Source organism: Oncorhynchus nerka, linkage group LG17 (assembly GCF_034236695.1).
Source record: "Oncorhynchus nerka isolate Pitt River linkage group LG17, Oner_Uvic_2.0, whole genome shotgun sequence".
Taxonomy (NCBI): domain Eukaryota; kingdom Metazoa; phylum Chordata; class Actinopteri; order Salmoniformes; family Salmonidae; genus Oncorhynchus; species Oncorhynchus nerka.
In genome coordinates, this window is record NC_088412.1 from 34273308 (window position 1) to 34293044 (window position 19737).

Genomic DNA, 19737 nt, shown 5'->3' on the forward strand with positions numbered 1-19737 from the left:
TCCGGTTTCCCCAGTATCCTCTGCTCTCTGCGGTTGACTCCGCACCCACCACTCCAGGCATTGTGGCAGTATGTAAAGGTTGGGCTTTAGATAAATGTACTGCAAACCCTGTTGAGTGAAAACTCCATGAGAAAATCTGTTAGCCAGCAAGTGGGAGGGTTTTCAGTGGTTTAATTAAATCTATTCAATGCACATCAGGGAGTCACATCTGCAAAGCCTGTTACCCACATGCATAAGGTAAGTGTAAATACCAACTACTGAGAAAGGCTTAAATCAAAAGACGGACTATGGGCGTGAAAGTATTGTCTGCTCAAGTTCAATTTGACAAAGAAAGCAAAATACACACCCACATTTCTACAAGTATATATTTATTTTATAAAACTAGTTACATTTATTACAAGTTTAGTACAGTAGATATCGGCTTCAATCAAATAAGGTAAGTTATTATAACAAAGACAAAAGTCATTGTGATAAACTGTACAATTGAGAGGCAAGAACAATCTAGAAAAAGCTAAACATCTGATAGAAACTTGACCGTACAAAAGATTTTAATGTGTTGCATTTGATAAAACCACTTGTGTGAGATGTAGACTGGATTTTTCCAAGAAAACACAATTGACAGAAAAAGAAAGAAAAAAAGAATGAAAACATTTGCTAATTCAATTGTCAAATTCCAGTTGCCATTTCCTGCAATAGAGGAAGTGGGTGGATTGCTTCTCAGGAACTAGGTGTGTCCCTGTGGCTCCCCTGACCTTCCATCTACTGTGTAAACATGATTGCATTCCAAGGGTTTGCTAAAAACAGTGGTCTTTACAATGACGAATTATCTCATACAACTTTCATCAATCCCATTGAATATATTACATTTATCTCATAACAAAATACTTTGACTGAATAAACAATGCAATGGATAAGCCACTACTACATGTGATGACATTGTTCCTGAGGGTGTGCTGCAAAAACAGGCTCAAGGAGAGGACTATATTTTGTGGGCATTTAGGGGAACAGTGCTAGTGATGATGGTGTTGACCATTAGGGGCTAAACAGGGGGTGTACTGTAGCGCACCTCAACACTGAACTTGTCTGCTGTTTTGGGCGGCAGTGGCTTCTTCACAATGCTTCTCTTCATGATCATCTCCTCATTAGCATAAATGGGTGCGTCAGTGTCGTCTGAGTGGTAGCCTGACTGGTACCCACTCGTCTGATTGGACGACTCGGAGGCCAGAGACTCCTTACTCTTACATCGCTGGATGTGACTATAGGAGGACAGGAACCATTTATTATCCAATAAACAAATACAGTAACAATCACACAAATGCTGTGAGATTCCAGAGTGTAACACAACCATTGGGTTGGGGGTTATGGGCCTCCTGTTTTCTCACCTGAAGTTGGACGTGCGGTGACGCTGATGGTCCAGACTCTTCATCTCCTCTGGTGATAGGCACATACCGCTGTCCGTCTGACCCTCCTGTAGGGAACACCCACATGGACTCAGATTATTGGCTGTTGATATGTAAGGGGGAGTGACACTGTGTGGAACCATGGAGACACTCACCATGACGCTGCTATGCCCCACAGGGACGTCATCAAAAGTCTTCACACTGAGTGGTCGACTGCACCTGTCACTCTGCTGGGAGAGCCTATAAGGAGCAGTGAGGGGGGGCATCACCCGTTACACTAGCAACTAGCAAGTGTTCATACAAACTGCACAAAAGTAGTCCACTATATTGGGGTTTCATTTGTGATGGATCAATGCGATGCTTGGAGTTAATTTGAGTCAGTGTGCATGTTGCTGACCCGAGGGAGATGGCGGGTGTGTTGTCACAGTGAATCTGGGGGACATGGGTTTCCTCTCTGATGATCCTGGTGAAGGGGTTCCTGGGTTCAGGGCTGAGTGAGCCCCCCTCCACCTCCACTGCTGTCAAAGGGATGTAGTCCTTCCCATCCTGAAGGTAAACACACACCGATTACACTCCCAGACCTCACGATCTCATCTCATACACACACAATAAGATGAACAAACTCACATACCGTGCACCAATACCCTCATAAATAAACTAGCACACATAACACGTGTGCTAGTGCTAGTTACATACAAACATGTAACATGCATGTAAACCAATAGACCTGATGAGCGCTGGCCTGTAGCAGGTTCCCCAGATGTTCTACGAGCTCAGTGAAATTTGGTCTGTCGGTAGGTTTGTCCAGCCAGCAGTCCAACATGGTTTGATATCTAGCAGAACAATCATTACCTGGTCATTTGTTAATTCATCACTGCAATGGTGTCACATTGTTGTCTATGGCTTCACGTGGCAGATTCTATTGACAGATAATTGTATTTCACAGTCATGGAATTGAGCAGGCTTCAGTATGTCATGTCGTGTGATATGCTGTATTTCAGTAGTCCACTCACATCTCAGTGGTGGCGTAGTCTGGTGCTCTCATCCTGGTCCCTTCCTTCAGCCTCCTGCAGAAGGCCTCATCAATGCCAACACCAGGGTATGGAGATGCCCCTGTGGTGGAGAGAACAACCGTTATAATACAGTCACAGTGTGGACATGGTGCGGCCACTAAGTGGCCAAGTTGTGTTTGAAGAGGTACTGTCACTTGGCTCACCCAGAGAGAAGATCTCCCAGAGCAGAATGCCAAAGGACCACACGTCGCTCTGTGTGGTATAGACCCGGTCGAAGATGGTCTCAGGAGCCATCCATTTCAGAGGGAGCCGCGCCTGTAGAGAGAATCGCAGTTTATGAGACGTCGTAATAACCACTGCTAGTGACTGAGGTACGGCGTGTTCTTAGTGGCTTACGTCTCCCTTGCGGACGTAGTCGGGGTCTTTGTAGACGTCTCTGGCCAGACCAAAGTCACAGATCTTCACAATGTTGTTTTCTGAGAGCAAGATGTTCCTAGCTGCTAGGTCCCGATGGATGCACTTGCGAGAGGATAGGAACTCCATGCCCTTGGCCACCTGGAAGCTATAGCTGATCAGGTCCTCCATTGTCAGGTGCTCCTCCCACTCACAACTCTCTGCTCGGGTTCAAATTGGGCATTTAGTAATAGCAGAGAGGTTAAATGATCACATTATCACGTCATACATTGTGATCAGTGAAGTGGTGCATACAAATGAAGGATCTTCTTTTGATCCATCTTTTGTTGCTTAGAATTCTCCTGCAAATAGTGTATTTGAGATTTAAAAAGGCTTCTAAAGTTTGTAATTCCCACTTTGAAATTAATTTCAGACTTGATTTGCCCTAACGAAAAATGTATCAACACCTACAAAAATGTATATTAAATATACCCCAAATAATAATTCAAATGTCCTGTTGCTGCATGATTATTTTCCCGCTGTAGCACACTGGCTCAAGTTAAGATCCTACGTCTATATAAATCCTATTGGTGATATGTACAGTATTTGCATGAGGTGAGTATGGAGGTATAGAGCTGCAGTACCATCCTCCTCCTCTACGTGGCTAACAGAGCTCTCCTCTCCAGGTCTGGAGCAGACTGCTGTCCCAGTGCAAATGTCCAAGTGGGTGCTGGTCCCCAAACCCAGGTCCCCTTCAGTCACGTCCTCCTCCATCCGCTCCCACTGACCTGACCGAGGCCGCCTCCTCTGTAACCATGGAGAAATGGCATGTCAAAGGATCAAGGACCAAAGGTCCAATAGAAAAAGTGGACTGGAAAACTCCTGGCCCAAGCAATACAACATGAAATGGAAGCTGGTAGTTTCCAGCGGCTCAGGCAGGCAGACAATGTGAGAGCATCACGGAGAACACTTGTGTAATGGTCTGGGATCAGTGTAACCACATCAGAGGCTGGCTGAGCTTTACAGAGCGCTGTTGCTGGGGCATGGCTCATTTACCTTGAAGGGGCTGTACTCTCCACGCTTGCTCTTTAAATAGCTGGAGAGGTTGCCGTGTTTACAGTACTCCACAATCACCATCAATGGACCTGAGGGGAGAGGGAGGGAGAAAAGGTTCAATATCAGAGGAAGATCATCATTTCATTAGAGCACTGTAGAATGGGAATGTGTAGTAAAGTAAGGGAAAGCGTAGGAGTGAGAAAGAGAGAGAGGACATGGAAACAGAGGCCCTCTTCCCCGTTCCCAGAACATGGCTTCCTCTCTGCAGTTTGAGCAGATATGCAATTAGGACAGATAGAGCATGCTTGTTATTCTCTGCCTCTCACCACTAATAAAGCAGACACTTCCTGATGAACACAGTGTGCAGAACACAAATGGAAGAGGGGGAGAAAGGGGTGTCAAGAAATGGTGCGAGAGAAAAAGAGGGGGAAAGAAAATAGGAAAGGGAATATGTGAAATATGAAATGTGTGAGTGTGTGTTGATAATGTGAAGACTCACTCCCTGGTTTGGTGCAGGCCCCCAGCAGGTTGACCACATTGAGATGGTGGCCGATGTGGATGAGGATCTTCAGCTCTGACATCAGTGCACGGTACTCACTGGATGTGGCTCCCTCTGTGGTGGGCAGAGATAAAAACTCAGTCAGCTCATTTATTGTGTGTGTGTGTGTGTGAATGCCAGGGGATGAGAAGGAGGTGTACCCACCTTTCAGCATCTTGACTGCCACTGTAGTACAGGTAGTGGCTTTCTCTATGCCAAAGGCTGCTGCCTCTACTACCTGTCCAAAAGCTCCACGCCCCAATTGGTCACCTTCAAAACACACCAAATATCATTTCAGACAGTGGATTTAAAACTTTCATCTCGCCTGTGTATAGCGTCTCTTCCTCCCCAAAAATGTGCCCGTAAGGATCTGAAAGTCTCACCTAGTTTCAGCCTGTCACGAGGGAACTCCCACTTGTTGGCGTCGTATGTGAGCCTCTCACAGTGCTCGTCCATGGGCATGTCCTCAGAGTCAAGGATGATGGACAGGTACCCTGTCTTCATGTCCCCATTATTTGTCTAGAGAGAGGGAATGGGGGGATGAGAGTGAACGAAAGAGAGAGAGAGAAATGTATATATTTTTATATAATGACCTACAGATACAGTGTCTTCAGACATTTCCCCTGATGGGATGAATGGAAAGCCCCCTTTTCTGATTATTTATGGATGTTTGTCTATGAGAGTTTGTCATGTGTTAGTCCCCTCTCTGCTGGTTCATCAGTTAGATGCCATGCCAGGCCCGGCCAGTGACGGAGGGACTGGCCGCAGAATGTGGCTCTGTTGTTCCCCAACACAAAGGAGTGTAGACACTGACCGCTAGACCAGTCACTTCTCATCTGTCAGACCCATCCGTGTGTGTGTGTGTGACTCTGTGTGTGTGTGTGTGTGTGACTCTGTGTGTGGGCCTGTGCAGAGGAGTGTGGAAAGGGGGTGAGTAGAGCAGTCTGTCTTACTCTTTTCCTGCTGCGGATGACGAAGACGATGAGAAGCCAGAAGAACATGGCGATGACCACAGAGCCAATAGGAACAATCAGCTCTACATTAGTCTTCTCCTCTGCACCTACAACCAAAACAATAACCAGAGTGAGTATGAAGTAGTATGAACTACAGTAAACGGTACAAGGTTATTTACCTCTTCATTATTCAATCGTTATACAGTGCTGCTTGAAAGTATGTGAACCCCTTGTAGAAATTACAGATTGTTTTAGTTTTTACCATGAAATCTTAATTGGATCAGAACCAGTCTTTTTGATCTGACATAGCAGGTATATATAATACTAATACTGTATGTTGGTGTAGAGGAAATCATGCGTGTAGTAGAAAAACTACATTAGAAAGGTGCAAGTGCAAAAATAAGGCTGATCTATGGAAATCTAAGTGAAAGCCAAGTTGCATTGGTTAAATCAAGTAGGTAAGTAGAATCAGGTGGTTAAATAATTGGGTACCAAATGAACCAATCAAAGGAGAGATCGTTAGGAAAGAGTTTGGGCGGGACTAAATAGATAAATAGAGATAGGAAACCTGGTCAGTTTGTTGTTACCCATCCAGGTGAATGCAAAGCACACCATGCCGAGAGGAAAGGAGATCTCAAAGGACATCAGGACGAAGGTAGTGAGAGCACATCAGCATGAGGAAGGCTATAAAATCATCTCAAGAAGATTTGAGCTCCATCAGTCCACTGTGAGGCAAATAATTTACAAATCGAGAGCATTTAACATGACAGCAACTCAGCCTAGAAGTGGACGCCCTTCCAAAATATCCCCAAGAAATCAGGTAAAAGCCAACCCAAGCATAACATCTAGAGATTTTCAGACCTTCCTTGCTGCATCTCAGGTGACTGTGCAACAACAAGAAGAACACTGAATCAAAATGCCATTCGTGGGAGGGTTGCTAGGGAGAAGCCTCTGCTGTCAAAAAAAGAACCAAACTGCCCGTCTTAACTTTGCCAGAGACCACCTGGACAAACCTGAAGGTTTCTGGAAGTCCATTCTCTGGACCGATGAGTCCAAAATTGACCTTTTAGGTCACAATCAACACTGCTATGTTTGGAGAAAACTCAACACTGCCTATCACCAAAATAACCTTATCAGAACAGTCAAGCATGGTGATGGAAATGTCAAGATCTGGGGCTGCTTTTCCTCTTCTGGACCTGGACGACTCCACATCATTAAGGGAACCATGAATTCTGAGGGAAACCAGGAGATTCTTAAACAGAACGTCGGGCTCAAGGAGCTAAAGCTGGGCTTAAAATGGGTCTTCCAACAAGACAATGACCCAAAGCATTCAAGCAAAGCTACCAAAGAACGGCTCAGGAGAAAGAAGATTTGTGTTTTGAATTGGCCAAGTCAAAGTCCTGACCTAAATCCAATCGAGACGCTGTGGGAGGACCTGGAGTGGGGCAGTTCATACCAGACACCCCTCAAACCTCACTCAATTGGCTGAGTTCTGTAAGGAGGAGTGGGGGGAACAATCTGTCAAAACCGATGTCAGAGACTGATTACTGGCTATAGGAGACCAAGTTATCGCTGCTGATGGAGGTGAGACAAGCTATTGACTGAAGGGGTTCACATATTTTGCACATTTTGCACACATCAAATCTGAGTTTATATTAAATAAACCACTTCTGTTAAATAAACAAAAAAATAATTTGAAATAGATTTTCTCCGTGAGTTTGGAATTTGCCAATTACAATGTGCTTTGGCTATAATTCAGTACCAAGCTAGGAGGAACACGGTTTCAGGAAACCTGTGTGTGTTTGTATTGGCAGAAGGGCACTGTTGGAATTCAGGCTGTGAGCAGACCTGATATTCTATCTAGTCATAACAAATGTTCTGGGGTCAGCATCACTCTGGCCAAAGTCAACCTGGAAAAAAACTGTCATCATACCATAAGTCTGCGACTACAAGCTGTAGAACCCTAATGATCTACCCCCATCATTAATGTTTCCACCCTACTCTCTCCCTCTTTCCATCTATATCCCATTTTCTCTCTTTTGCCCAATATCCCTCTCTTGTCCTCCGCCCACATATAAGAGGAACTTCTCGTTAGTGAGCTGAGGCAGCCTCTGTCGTCTGTCCTGTCTCGTTAGTGAGGCTCACTGGCGCCTGAGAGACCCTGAGCTCTGACTGGGTGACGGGCCGGTAGCCAGAGGCCTGTGATGGGGGCTGGGTCACGTAGGCTCTACAGATGCAGGATCTTAATTTGAGACAGTTTTCTACAGAAGGAAAATAATTCTGGAACAACATTAAATGTGAATTATTATGTGGATTATAATTCATGGACATTTTTTGTAAGGGTTGATACAGTTTTTGTTAGGGCAAATCAAGTCTGACATTTTAAAGTAGAAATTAAACACTGCAAATTTGCATTTTCTGCTGTGCCAGGAAATTCTTAGCAACAAAAGAGTGATCAAATGAAGATCCTACATCTGTAACTGGTCACTCTCTGTACGTCTGTTTGTTTGTTTGTTGCTGTGTCTCAGTGTTCTAGGCCAGCCTTTCCCTTTGTCCTTGCTGGGCTTCTTATTGTTTGGTATTCTGAAACTCCCAGGAGGATGTGCTCTAACAGGGCCCGCTTCCTGTTCCGTGGGGGAACAGTTATTTATACACTTCATCTTTGATATAGCAGAATGTCTAAAGTGGGAGGTGAATCAGGGGAACCTTGAGGCCAGCTATAAAAATAAAAAAAATCTATAAATGAATGGATGGTCTATATGGGAGTTTATGGGTAAGATATTGTGAGTAAAACTGAACAAATTCATTGTGGTATGAATCCCTCTTTGGTTATGCCTGTACCTTATTTTGTTTATGGATACACCACCAGAGAACAGGAAATACAGGCATTCCGTCATACTGCATTATGTCTGTAGCGTAATTAGTGTTGGCTGTTTCCTATGCTGTGGTCCAGTTTCCCGTAGTGGGAGAGACTGACCTTCAGTGATAAGGTTGCTCTGAGATGTGTCGCAGCCCCGGCTGTTACAGGCAGTACAGGTATACAGACCACCGTCCTCCTCCTTCACACGCAGGATGGTCAGGGTCTGGTTCAATCGGCTCAGAATCACACCTGTGGCACAAAAAAAGTCCATGGCATTAATACCAATATTGTACTGTATTTAACACAAAGTAGAAATGATAGCAGCAGAAGTGGTATATTAGTAACCATTGGGTCATGCCATTACCAGAGCCCTCCACCACTGTTTGGTTGTGTTTGGTCCACATCACGGTTGGGGTGGGTGTACCGGTCACCTCACATATTAGCATGGTCGTCGCACTGACGTTCACTCTCTGGTCTGTCAAATTGTTCAGGATCCTCGCGGCCTCAAGTGCTAAGAAAACACACCAAGAAGACAGGACTCTAAATATTTTTCCAAACACTAGACTAGATTTAGAAACCTGCGGTACCCATGAGAGGACCTTGGTTAAGGACCTGTGAGTGGCCCAAGTGATTGTGGAGATGACTGATAAATATGGTCCAGGTACAGATGTGTACCTCTGAGGGTGAGGTGTCGGAGGAGACATGTCCTCTCCCCAGTCTTGATGTTCTCCACCTGGCAGGCGTACACCCCCTGGTCCCTCCGAGACACATTGGTCAGGGGCAGCTCCAGGGTAACGTTGGTGCCCTGCAGCCCAGAGAGGACAGCCTGGGACAAGGGCTGCTGGGATAGGGACAGGCCCCGACAGGACTGGACAGCAGGGACCTGCTCTGTGTCAAACTCATTTTCCACACGGAACCAGGCCAAATTTCCATAGATCAGCCTGTCTGCCTTACACCTCAGAACCACCTGGTCCTGCTCAATGGGCTCACGGGACGGAGACACACTCAGCTCCAGACCACCTGTAGAGTAGACAATCACATGCACACACACACACACTTAATCATGAGGTGTTCTCATGGACGATGCACCAATGAACACAAACAGAAAGAACAGAAGAAGCATCAAATGAAGCTTACGTGTCACATGGAAGACGATAATGCGTGAATCTTGTCCCGCTTTGTTAGAAGTCAGGCATTTGTAGAGGGCGTGGACCTTGGCTTTCTGGATCTTCAGAGAACTCACAGTCTGCAGACAAAATGATCTTGACTATTATTTGACAAATTCATTGATATAATAAATGACTGAGGTCATTTAGAGAGGAAGGAATGGTCTTTACCTTGTGTACGTGATCTGTGTCACTGCTAATTCGGGCGATAGGATTCTGCCCTGTGGTATTGCTGATGTCCCTCCATTTGGTACAGTCCTCCATCTTGACCCCAAAGCTCGCCACTCCCGACCTGCAGAGCAAAACCAAAATCACTCCCTTGACACACTGCTATTGTCAGACACAAAAAAAAGCACAGCACCGTAGATACACAAAAACAAATAAACATACACACGCACACACACATATAAATACACACGCACACACACATATAAATACACACGCACACACACATATAAATACACACGCACACACACATAAAGAGACTATGACCTTTATAAATACAACATGTCCCTGATCTATTGGTCCCTGTTCTCAGCTGGGAGATGGTTATTTCAGGAGAGGTTACGTCATTTGTTTACAGACTGGAGTGGGTGGGATTGTCAACAAAGACACACCACTACAGTAGAGACCAGAACTCAAACAGAGAAGCAAGAGATCAGAGATGCATAGAAATAGACGGCTAGAGAGAGAGAGAGAGAACACAAAAATGATCTGTGAAATGGGGAGCCAGAGATGATTGGAGTGATGGTGGTAGTGAAGGATGGAGGGAAGACGAGGAGGTAGAGACAGGGTTGCACAGGAAGAAGCCTTTAGACAGAGTAGTGCACTGTGAACAACAGGAAACCCTGACCAGGCCTGAGGAAGTGCTTGGATGTGCAGGCTGAAGATAAGACCTTACTGTTGGTCTGTACAGTAGACTGGACCATACACTCCAACCACTCTATCAACAATCCTCACATTACTGCATACCTGAGGGGCCCATTCACTAATCACAACCGATTATGAAGCCCCAGCTCTACCCAATCACAATTTTCCTAAGCGACTCAATCATCAAAGTTTTCTGGAATACAAGGCTATCCATAATCCATAGAGAATACTGGGATCATATGAAAATCCATACAAAACCATACAAAGATAAGATCGGTCTTCATGTTTTCTCCGTCTGAAGCCCCCTGGTGTTTTTAAATTATGCACGCAACTTATTGTGCGAAGTATGAATCACATCCTACAATCTGATGCAGGTCACAGGGCACACTCATTGTCTCTGTTAATGCTTTCATCAACATCTAGAATGCTGATGTTCCTCCACAGAATCAACAACCTGTTAACAATGACCGTCTGAGGAGCAGCAGGGGGAGGTTACACACACATGCGCATGCATCGTGCAGACACACACGCACGCACGCACACACACACACACGCATAATGAACGTGAGACTTACTGAAAGAGGAGTGGGCAGTCCTCTCTGGACATCCACTGCCATTGGATGCGTGTAGGGGTGGGGATTCCACGGGCAGTGCACCTGAGGGTGGGGCTGCTGCCGTACATGTGAACATCAGTGTCCACAGCAACCTCCTTCTCAATGATATGGGGAGGGACTGAGGAGACATGAACCATGACTTGGCAGGTGCAAACTCCATATGGCCTAGGCTAAGTGCAGTGTGAACGCGGCAATGGTCACATCACAGTTTAAGTCTAAGACAGAGGTACAGCATAAAGGAGAAAGAGAGGGGGGGGGGATTATAGGACAAATTGGAGGGAGGAGCACGAGGGGAGGGGAGGAGAAGACTGGTGAGAGTAATGAGAGAGGAGAGGGGAGGTACATACCATTGACCAAGAGCTGGACGGAGCGTCTCTGCTCTTCTTTTGTTATCTTATTGGTCAAGACCACGGTGTAATTCCCAGCATCCTTTTCAGCTAGGCCAAGGATCATGAGCGAGTCCCTGGTAGGTTTAAATCTATAGTCATCCTTGTAAATAGGCTGGTCATTCTTATACCTGTAGAAATAAGGACAGGTGAAATTTACACAAATACGTAGTATACATAGAATACGATACAAACTACTGCAAGCATATACGGTACATCATTACTGTACATGATCAACATACCATCTGACTGTAGGTTCTGGGTAGGCGTCGAACTTGACTGGGATCTTAATGTTCTGGGCACTAGCGTTCACCCCCAGAACCTTAACCCACTTGTGGTCATCAAAATCAATAAAAGGCTTTTCTAATGTCAACAAAAAAAAAAAAATAAAACATTGTCAGCTACCACCGTCATCAAAACAATTCAAATGTCACAAAGTAACATAATGGATTATTGTGCAATAAATCCAGACCAGGGGTCATTATTAATATAAGACAGTAAGAGGATATCTGCAAAAAAAAGTGTAAAAACCTCCGGACTATGTATCTTGGAGAACAGATGTGGCTTAAACCACTAAGTGTACCTACCAAAGACCACAAGAGATGCAGATGCAGTTTTGACCATTTTTCCACTGGAGGCTGTGCAGGTATACTTTCCTGTGTAGTTGCCGGTCACGTTCTCCACTGTGAGTGTGTTGGACAGTTCCAGAGAGTTCCACAGCTTCTTCTTGTGTGACGTGGTGTAGGTCCGACCAGAGCCATTCACTGGGGCCTGCAAGTGGGGCAGAAAGAAGAGTGAGGGGATAAAAGCACTGTAAATCAACCTAAAGACTGGTATAAGTGAGAAGACAACACCATGAATTATATAAGGGCAGCATTGAACTGAAGTTGTGTTTAAAAACCTTCCTTGAAAGCAGGAAGTAAGGAGGAAACCTTGGGAGTAAGAGGAAGGGATATATCATATGGTATCCCTCTCTTGAATGGAATATGTCTATGGTGAGTCAGTTTAGTGTCAATATCATCACCATGTCTATGATTTCCGTGTTTGGTGGAATGTGATGACTAACATGTCAGTCAATAAAGCCTGAGTCAGTGATTTCATGTGCATTTAGTATAATCACAGTCTGTCTATAAGAGTGGGCCATGCAGAGTACTGACCAGGCTGATAGGGTGTGTCCAGGTGAATTCGATGGCCACGCTGAGCTCTGTGTAGGCAGTGCAGTTTAGCACCAATTTTTCCCCCACAGACAGCCTCTCATGTGCCGGGGTCAGGGTAAGGTCATGGATCTTATATCCTGCGGAAAAGGGAGGGGAGACACAGCGGTGTGGTGAGCAGGCTATTGTTCTCATAAGACTCACAAAAACACACACAATCATTAAGTTAAATGAACACAAACTTGAAAAAAAAATGGCCAGTTTCAATAACACCTTGGTAAGTCATACATACAGTGGATCAAATTGGATTCATACACTAAACTAAAACCTAACCCACTTACCAACAACTGTAACAATGTAGAGAGGTGACTTGTAGGTCTCATTGTGTATGCGTGTCTGACAGAAGACCAGTCCAGCGTAGCTGATCAGGTGACTGGGGACTGAGACACCCTTCATGCTATCCCAAAAAATGTCCTTGCCGTTCGGATTAAGTTCTTTCGTGGGATACTTCTGACGAAAAAGGACACCGAATAAAAAAAGAAAAACTAATTACAGATACATCACAACATTGCATCGACCTGACAAAACTGAGTAAAGCAGGTTCTTTGCTAGTGGTGCTGACCGACCAACCCTCACATGGAAATTATGAGTGATGTTTTACCATTTGATCAGCACTGGCTAGGTCAGAGGGCAATGTGGTTTTTCCAACACTCATTTTCAGTCAAATATCCTATGAACCATACAGGCCATATACGAGGTCCCAGAGTTCTAATACTGACTGAAGGTGGGAACAACCCAGGCAGGAAATGGAAACTCAGTTTATTGTTCCCTTGAACTGACATGAAAACAACGCAACAGACTCAGAATCTCACCTGACATTATCTGCCGCCCACAAAGCCTGCAGTCTAACAAAACATACCTGAGAGAGCAAGGTCTTTACCGACTGGCTTTGTTGACAGAGTAGAGCACAAATGTAGGCCACTTCATGTAGTAAGACTAGAGGAAAGGCAGGTATGAGGTGAAGCAGTCTTAGTTGTCAACTTTAGACAAAATAGATAGAATAACTTCTGGAATTTTGACTCCATTCTGAACAGAATATATTGCATGTATCCCATACTGTACATACTGTTCTGTGTTTTAATGTCTTTAAAGTCATTCTCCAGAACATTGGCAACTACTAAATCGTTTTTAAACGTGCCTCTTTGGGCTGGATATGTCAATGTGTAGTTCATACATGCATAATCTATTAGCAAAATTACTGTCTTGCCTCAATTAGCCACGGAATCCCTAAAGCAACTGTGTTCCTGGAAGCTGTGCTGTGCACTTTTCCCTACATTTCCCCCCACTTGGGTAAGCCCCCTAGCATTTTCGAGTTCTAACCAATGAGCCCTGCCATTTGAGTGACAGCTAACAAGATGCACACACAGCAGAGCGAGAGAGAGAGCAATGATGTAGGGCACATATACAGAATGTGACCTAGTGAGCCATTTTCAGGGGGACACTTTTGGCTGGTGAGCTCTACTTTAGTATGCCTTAAAATGTCCGCCCAAATGGACAATAAAGTCAGTGGATCTGTCCTTACGGTATGTAGCGTGACATTGAGATTTTCCACGGACCCTCGGCATGGGATGACCACCTGCACTCCCTCACTGATGAACACAACGTCATAGTCCTTGTCAGAGGGCACAAATGGCACTTTATAGTCTGAAATAAAACACAAATACATAAAGGAGTCATGAGACATCATGAGAGTCAACAGCATACACTGTATGTAATCCATACTGTACATACATCAGATCAGGTAGGCTCATTATTAAGGCAGCTCTAAGCAGCTCTTGGGTCAGATAGTAAATTTTACCCATTGGGTCATGCTTGAGGGATTTGGTAAGCCTACTTGTCATTCCAAGGTGAGGTAATGATGATGCACACCTTGGACATAGACATAAACGGCCACAGAGGTTTTTCTATCCTCCACCGCCAGGTCTCTGTAGGAGCACTGATACTTCCCAGTCTCATTGACGGTGGCCGAGGAAATGTGTAATTTGATGCAGAAGAATCCTGACCCACTGCAGTCTACTATGGAGAGTCGACTGCCAGCACGGCTGCGATTATATGATGTGGTCCATTCCAGGTTCTGACGGCCACTGTAGATCCAAAGAACAGAGTGGGAATGATGTAGGGGAGAAGTTTGATGGATGGATGACTTATATGGAGATTCATTATGTGAGGTATCAGAGGTAGTTGATAACAGTTTTAAGAACATTTGAGTTATGTTTGCAGCCATATTTGCCAAGCTTCTGGAGAAGAGAGGCCCATCAGGTTCCAGTATGTCTCACCTGCAGGTGATCGCCAGTGTGTCTGAGGTGTTGATCCTGAGGACTTTCTCCTGGATGCTCAGTGTTGGGGGGTCAGGCATGAACCGGAGTTCTAATGCTGTAGGAATGGAGAGGTAAACAGTCAGTCAATCACCCTGGTGATTGACTTATCTCAACAGTTCAGTCAGCATTAGCACACAGTGGAGATCAATATGAGACTGCTCTCTCTCTCATGTCAAACCAACCTTAAATCATGTGTATAGAAACATGTAGACTGGGAGACCGCCCGAGTGTAGAGTGCTAGTGATGTCTGAACATAAAATCAGATGGGTAATGGTTCCAATCCCAACTAAGGTTATGCTCTCCAATATCTAATCTCAAAATCCACACCAGACTCCTCAAACACACTAGTTTATTCTCTGCAACTAGAATGTTGATAGCTAGAACACATCATAACACATTTGTAATTCAATGATAAAATGAAGATTCATGAATCATTCCAACAGTGGATTTCACAGTTGGGAGAAATGTTTTGCATCCATGGCGTGGACTCTATGGACTCTGTCGCTATTTTTCCACTCCTGTAGCAAATGGCGGAGCTGTGTCAAAACAGGAAGCCAGGGCAGATGGGCCGGGTCAGGCTGAATAGCCCAGCTCTGTGTCGCCTAAGGTGGGGTTCCTGTTCCAGAGGATACAGCCTCCCAGAGAGGGCCTGGACACATACTATACATGCAGAAATGTGGAATATTTAGCCCCAAGTTATCCAACGTTTATGGAACAGTTCAATATTACTGATGTCTTTGATTAGCGTACTGATCCAAACAATATGAAAATGAAGTGTAGCACCAGAGTATTTAGGGGAGGAACATGTGTTGTCTCAATGCTAGCTCAATGGTCATTTGCTATACTGCCACAAATGAAGTGTCAAAATTGGATTGTTAAAAGGATTGAGGGCCAAGGGCCAGGGGTAATGAGGGCTACTACAGAATGTGGGGCCAAAAGGAATTGTAACTGACCTATGTACATAAAGGCCACTGTTAACACATTGTAATTATGTAAATGCATCACATTTTATACCTGGCAACTGCACTAATTGGATGTTACCAATTATTACACAATTTCTACTAATTGATGGTCAATCATTCAACTATGTTCTATTATATCTTCTACTGCCCTAGTGAGATAGAACCAATATTTTCGAGATCAGACTTTTATACCCCCCCCCAAAAAAAAATCCCTGAAATTATTTTAAGTTCTTATAAACATCTAAATACAGTTGTTAGTTTTAGTAAAGTCAAAATAAACCACAATTGAAACACATAAAGGTAGCCTAAGATCCAAATGTTTTCTGAACATATTAAACTTAACCATTTTGATCAATATTATTTCTGTGTCATCTTACCAATCATCCGGCTGGCTCCCAGAAGAATGGCCACGACATATAGAGTAATGACGGAGAATGCCTTTGCCATCGTCGACAATAGAGATGGATTGTCCCCGCATGAACACGCAATACGCAAAGTTCACTCCAGAAAGTAATCCAATGCTATCCGTTCATCACCTCTTCATGCACACTGACGATATTTGTCTATTCCACTGGACAATGTTAGAAAATGCTGAGCCAAAAACACAATGAACTGAATAAAATAGATAATCCTATTTCACAGCAGTGCAACTATGATACAGTCTGACAGTGAGTCGTGCTCAACAGTTTGGCGGAGTTGATGGGTCGCTCTGAGGAAGGATGGAGCGCAAATAGGAACGGGCAGTGGAAACGCGCTGTAGCAGAAGGAGGAGGGAGAAAGAGCAGTGAGACAACGCAAGGGAGGAGCAAGCCTCCCCATCTCCTCAGCCCCCGGTCCGTTATCTCTCAATTTAACTGACCTGTTTCAAAGAAACTTGGATAAGTCCACCCAAATAATTAGGGTCAAAGGCTAGATCTATAGGGAAGGAACTTTGGGTTGTGCAACACAATCTCACACTCAATTCGTGCATTTATGTACTAAAAGTATTTCAGCTGATTTCATGCTTTTTGTGCATTTTTGTGCACCTTAATTTGTGTGAAAATACACAAAGCAGTCACTATGGTCTGGCTCAGAGTATGCTATGAAGAAGGACATGACTAATCAAGGAAACATTGGTAGTGTGGTCATGTGCCACATAACTTAGATGTGCCACATGTTTAAGAGGATGATTTTTGATCATCTTAAATGATTCCTGATGATTTTTTGCAGCTTCTGTCATTCATGGTCAAATTGTTATTTGAAACGTTGTTTTGTTATTTTAGCTGACAATGCTGATGGGGTGGTGGGATGTGGGCCCCTCTGCTGTTTGCTGTTTGGGGGTGGATGTGGGGGGTTGGATGTCAGAATGTAGGTCTCCCATCTCCACATGTTTCCTGTCCCGGTCACTTCTGCTGGGACTCTGCCACCTGAACCGCCTGCCCTCCTCGTAGCCAACACTTCCTGGCGGGCACTCCAATCCCGACAGGGCACTTAGAACAGGAACTTTTCTTTTTTTTCTTCTTGTGTTGTTAGATTCACAATACAAGGTTCTAATTGTTCTCTACTCAACAAATAGAATGAGAGAGAGAGAGACCGAAAGAAGAAAGGATGGTGAAAGAGAGAGAGAGGCAGGGACTCTTGAGGGAGAGAGAAATGTTGTACCAGAAGATAATGATCCTCTATGTTTATGAGGTATTTGGGTGTTGCTGGACGGGGAGCACATATCTCACAGTGGGAAAAAGCAAGGGTTGTGATTCCTGCTAGAGATTTGTGCAAGTTTTTCCAGTAGTTAAAACAAAGACCACTGCCCTTGTTCTAAATGTGCACCTTGCCGAACTGGTCCTATATCTGGTCAACCACTGAGGGGTGCAGTTTCCACTCTGTAGCGATAGGAACCCCCCCCCCCCCCCCCCCCCAACGGGAAATGCGAACTGCTCCATAAGAGCAGATAACAGGCCAGGTTTAGGAGAGAAAGACAGCGTCCCCCCCTGCCTGTTGATATACGCCACCACCGTGCTGTAGTCGGACCTTACCAACACATACTGGCCCTTCAACATGGGAAAGAAACACCTCAGCCCCAGTAAAACAGTCAGTAGCTCTAAGTAATTGATATGCAGCGCCCTTTGTGATGTTGACCAAATCCCTCTTTCTGACTAGCCAACACACAGAGGTTCTCATCCCAGTAAGGATGTGACTGTCGTGATCACCTGTGGGATATTACCGGGCCCATAACAACTCCATTCAATAGCACAGTCGCGGGTCCCTCCAAAGAGTCAACTCTTTTAGGCATGACGGGGATACCTTAAGCAACCAATGGCAGTGGCAAGATATGTCCGGACGTGTAGAAATCACCCAAAAGAAGCATCAACAGAAGTCCCAGATGCACCACAGCTATCATAGAGGAACCGTGCAAGACAGAGTAAGAATGCGACCCTCCTCTGTTGAGAAAAAAATGCATGATTCAGAAGCAAGTACAGAATGAGACCCAGAAACTTAATGCGCCTAGCCAGAGTCAAACAACTTTTCACTATAAACCCCAGAGATTGAATATGGGAAACCAGCATGGCAGTGTGGAGCTCCAACTGTTCCCTCGACTCCGCTACGACCAGCCAATCGTCCAGATAGGCCAATACTCTGATTCACTGGCACTGCACCGGTTCCAAAGCCACCTCCACCACCGCAGAAAAGGTGCAGGGAAATAGGTATAGCCCAAAAGTCAGGACCAGACACTTGTAGGCCACACCCTCGAAATGAAGATATATAAACTTTCTGTGGGGAGGATGTATAGCCACATGAAAATACTCATCCTTCAGACCTATGGATGTGAACTAATCACTGGGACGCACCGACTGCAATAGCTGGCGAAGTGTGAGGAAATTGCAAACCTTGAGGTGCTTGTTTAAAACAAGTCCAGGATGCAACGTTACATCGCTCTTGGGAACTAAGAAGTACCAGCTATACCAATCACTCTGAACATTGAGGAATCTCGGGTAGAAACAATGCGCTTTCGTGGTACTACCGTTCTGATACCAGACTCACCCTGGGTTTGGGGACTTCGGTAACCAGTAACTTGCCCCCATTGACCGAGCCACTTGGGAGCACTGTTGCCATAGTAAATGCTTGGGGAGGAGGGCCCCAAGAACATGCCACCTCCCCTGGCCTCCAACTAGGGTTGCGAGGTCTGCTTCTTCCCCCGCACAGCTTTCACCCCGCTTTCCTTTCGACCCTGCATGACCTCTTTGCCAAGACGTCCGCCACTGCCAAGATGCACCAATATGGTCAAAAACCGACCTCGAAGCCACCCCCTGGCCCAGTGCAATCCACCTTTGGTCTGGACCCTTTCCTTCACGCCTCGGGAACTGCCGAGCAGCCCTTGAGATGGATTTTTCTGGGAGAAGGACCAGTAGAGCTGCGTCCTGTTTTTGTTTCTCCTCAAAATGAGCCTGTAAGGACTTCATAGCCCAGAAAAACAACCTTGTCAGCAAAACTGGCTCATCCAAATGCGTCCGCCTGTCCCTAATGAACCACACCCTCAGCCTGGTACACTTTGTCCAGCTGATCCACAGAGAACCGGCAACTCGGAAGCACCGTGCTAGGATTAGCCCACTTGTTAGCCTCTGGATTTAAGTAACTGGCCAGCTTTCCATCCATCGACAGTGTGCAAACAAGCCTTGCCTCCTCCATACCCTCAACATTCATGAACTCACCATAACCTGGTAGTACCAGCCTTGCTGAATGAGGGGAGTCACAGGTCGCCTTTAAAGAAGTGCAAGCAATGCTTCACCACTGCAATTACAGGAGGTAAATACAGTACCTTCCCCCAAACCTAGAGGAACACGGATGCGGGAGTTAAAGACCAATCCAATCCACCCCCAGGTGATCTGCCACCCCTACTACACCTCTCCATCAAAGGCGCATTAACCACCAATGGTTCACTCTCCTCTCTCCATCGAATCCACAGCCGGGGGTTTAGACCACCCCGAACTTATGTCAGGGTGTCTGTTGATAGAGGTGT

At 45.2% G+C, this 19737-nt stretch overlaps 1 protein-coding gene across 4 annotated transcripts; it reads right to left on the minus strand.

The window, feature by feature from the left end:
• Positions 1-351: 351 nt before the first annotated feature.
• kdr (kinase insert domain receptor (a type III receptor tyrosine kinase)) lies at positions 352-16479 on the minus strand. Of its 4 annotated transcripts, none has more exons than XM_029686420.2 (29): positions 16121-16479; positions 14740-14836; positions 14333-14547; positions 13986-14107; positions 12745-12910; positions 12407-12543; positions 11837-12020; positions 11492-11612; positions 11211-11380; positions 10825-10981; positions 9551-9671; positions 9351-9459; positions 8889-9233; positions 8578-8724; positions 8331-8462; positions 5354-5460; positions 4784-4919; positions 4566-4670; positions 4362-4475; positions 3863-3951; positions 3451-3613; positions 2810-3027; positions 2617-2728; positions 2414-2513; positions 2128-2233; positions 1798-1946; positions 1556-1640; positions 1383-1468; positions 352-1256 (listed from the first exon to the last, which is right to left on the minus strand). In XM_029686420.2, the coding sequence occupies exons 1-29, from the start codon at positions 16188-16190 to the stop codon at positions 1040-1042; spliced, it is 4080 nt and encodes a 1359-aa protein (XP_029542280.1). In that variant the 5' UTR covers positions 16191-16479; the 3' UTR covers positions 352-1039. The 4 variants fall into 4 exon arrangements, with proteins under 4 accessions (XP_029542280.1, XP_029542279.1, XP_029542282.1 ...); XM_029686419.2 differs by having other exon boundaries at positions 12745-12913; XM_029686422.2 differs by lacking the exons at positions 14333-14547; positions 14740-14836; positions 16121-16479 and adding an exon at positions 13323-13399 and having other exon boundaries at positions 13986-14106.
• Between the last annotated feature and the right edge of the window lie 3258 nt (positions 16480-19737).

Coding starts and splice junctions, on each gene's coding strand:
- kdr (XM_029686419.2), bottom strand. CDS start 16,190: ATGGCAAAGGCATTCTCCGTCATTACTCTATATGTCGTGGCCATTCTT. Junction 9,460..9,550: donor ACACAGATCACGTACACAAG/GTAAAGACCATT, acceptor TTTTGTCTGCAG/ACTGTGAGTTCTCTGAAGAT. Junction 3,028..3,450: donor CCACGTAGAGGAGGAGGATG/GTACTGCAGCTC, acceptor GAACCCGAGCAG/AGAGTTGTGAGTGGGAGGAG.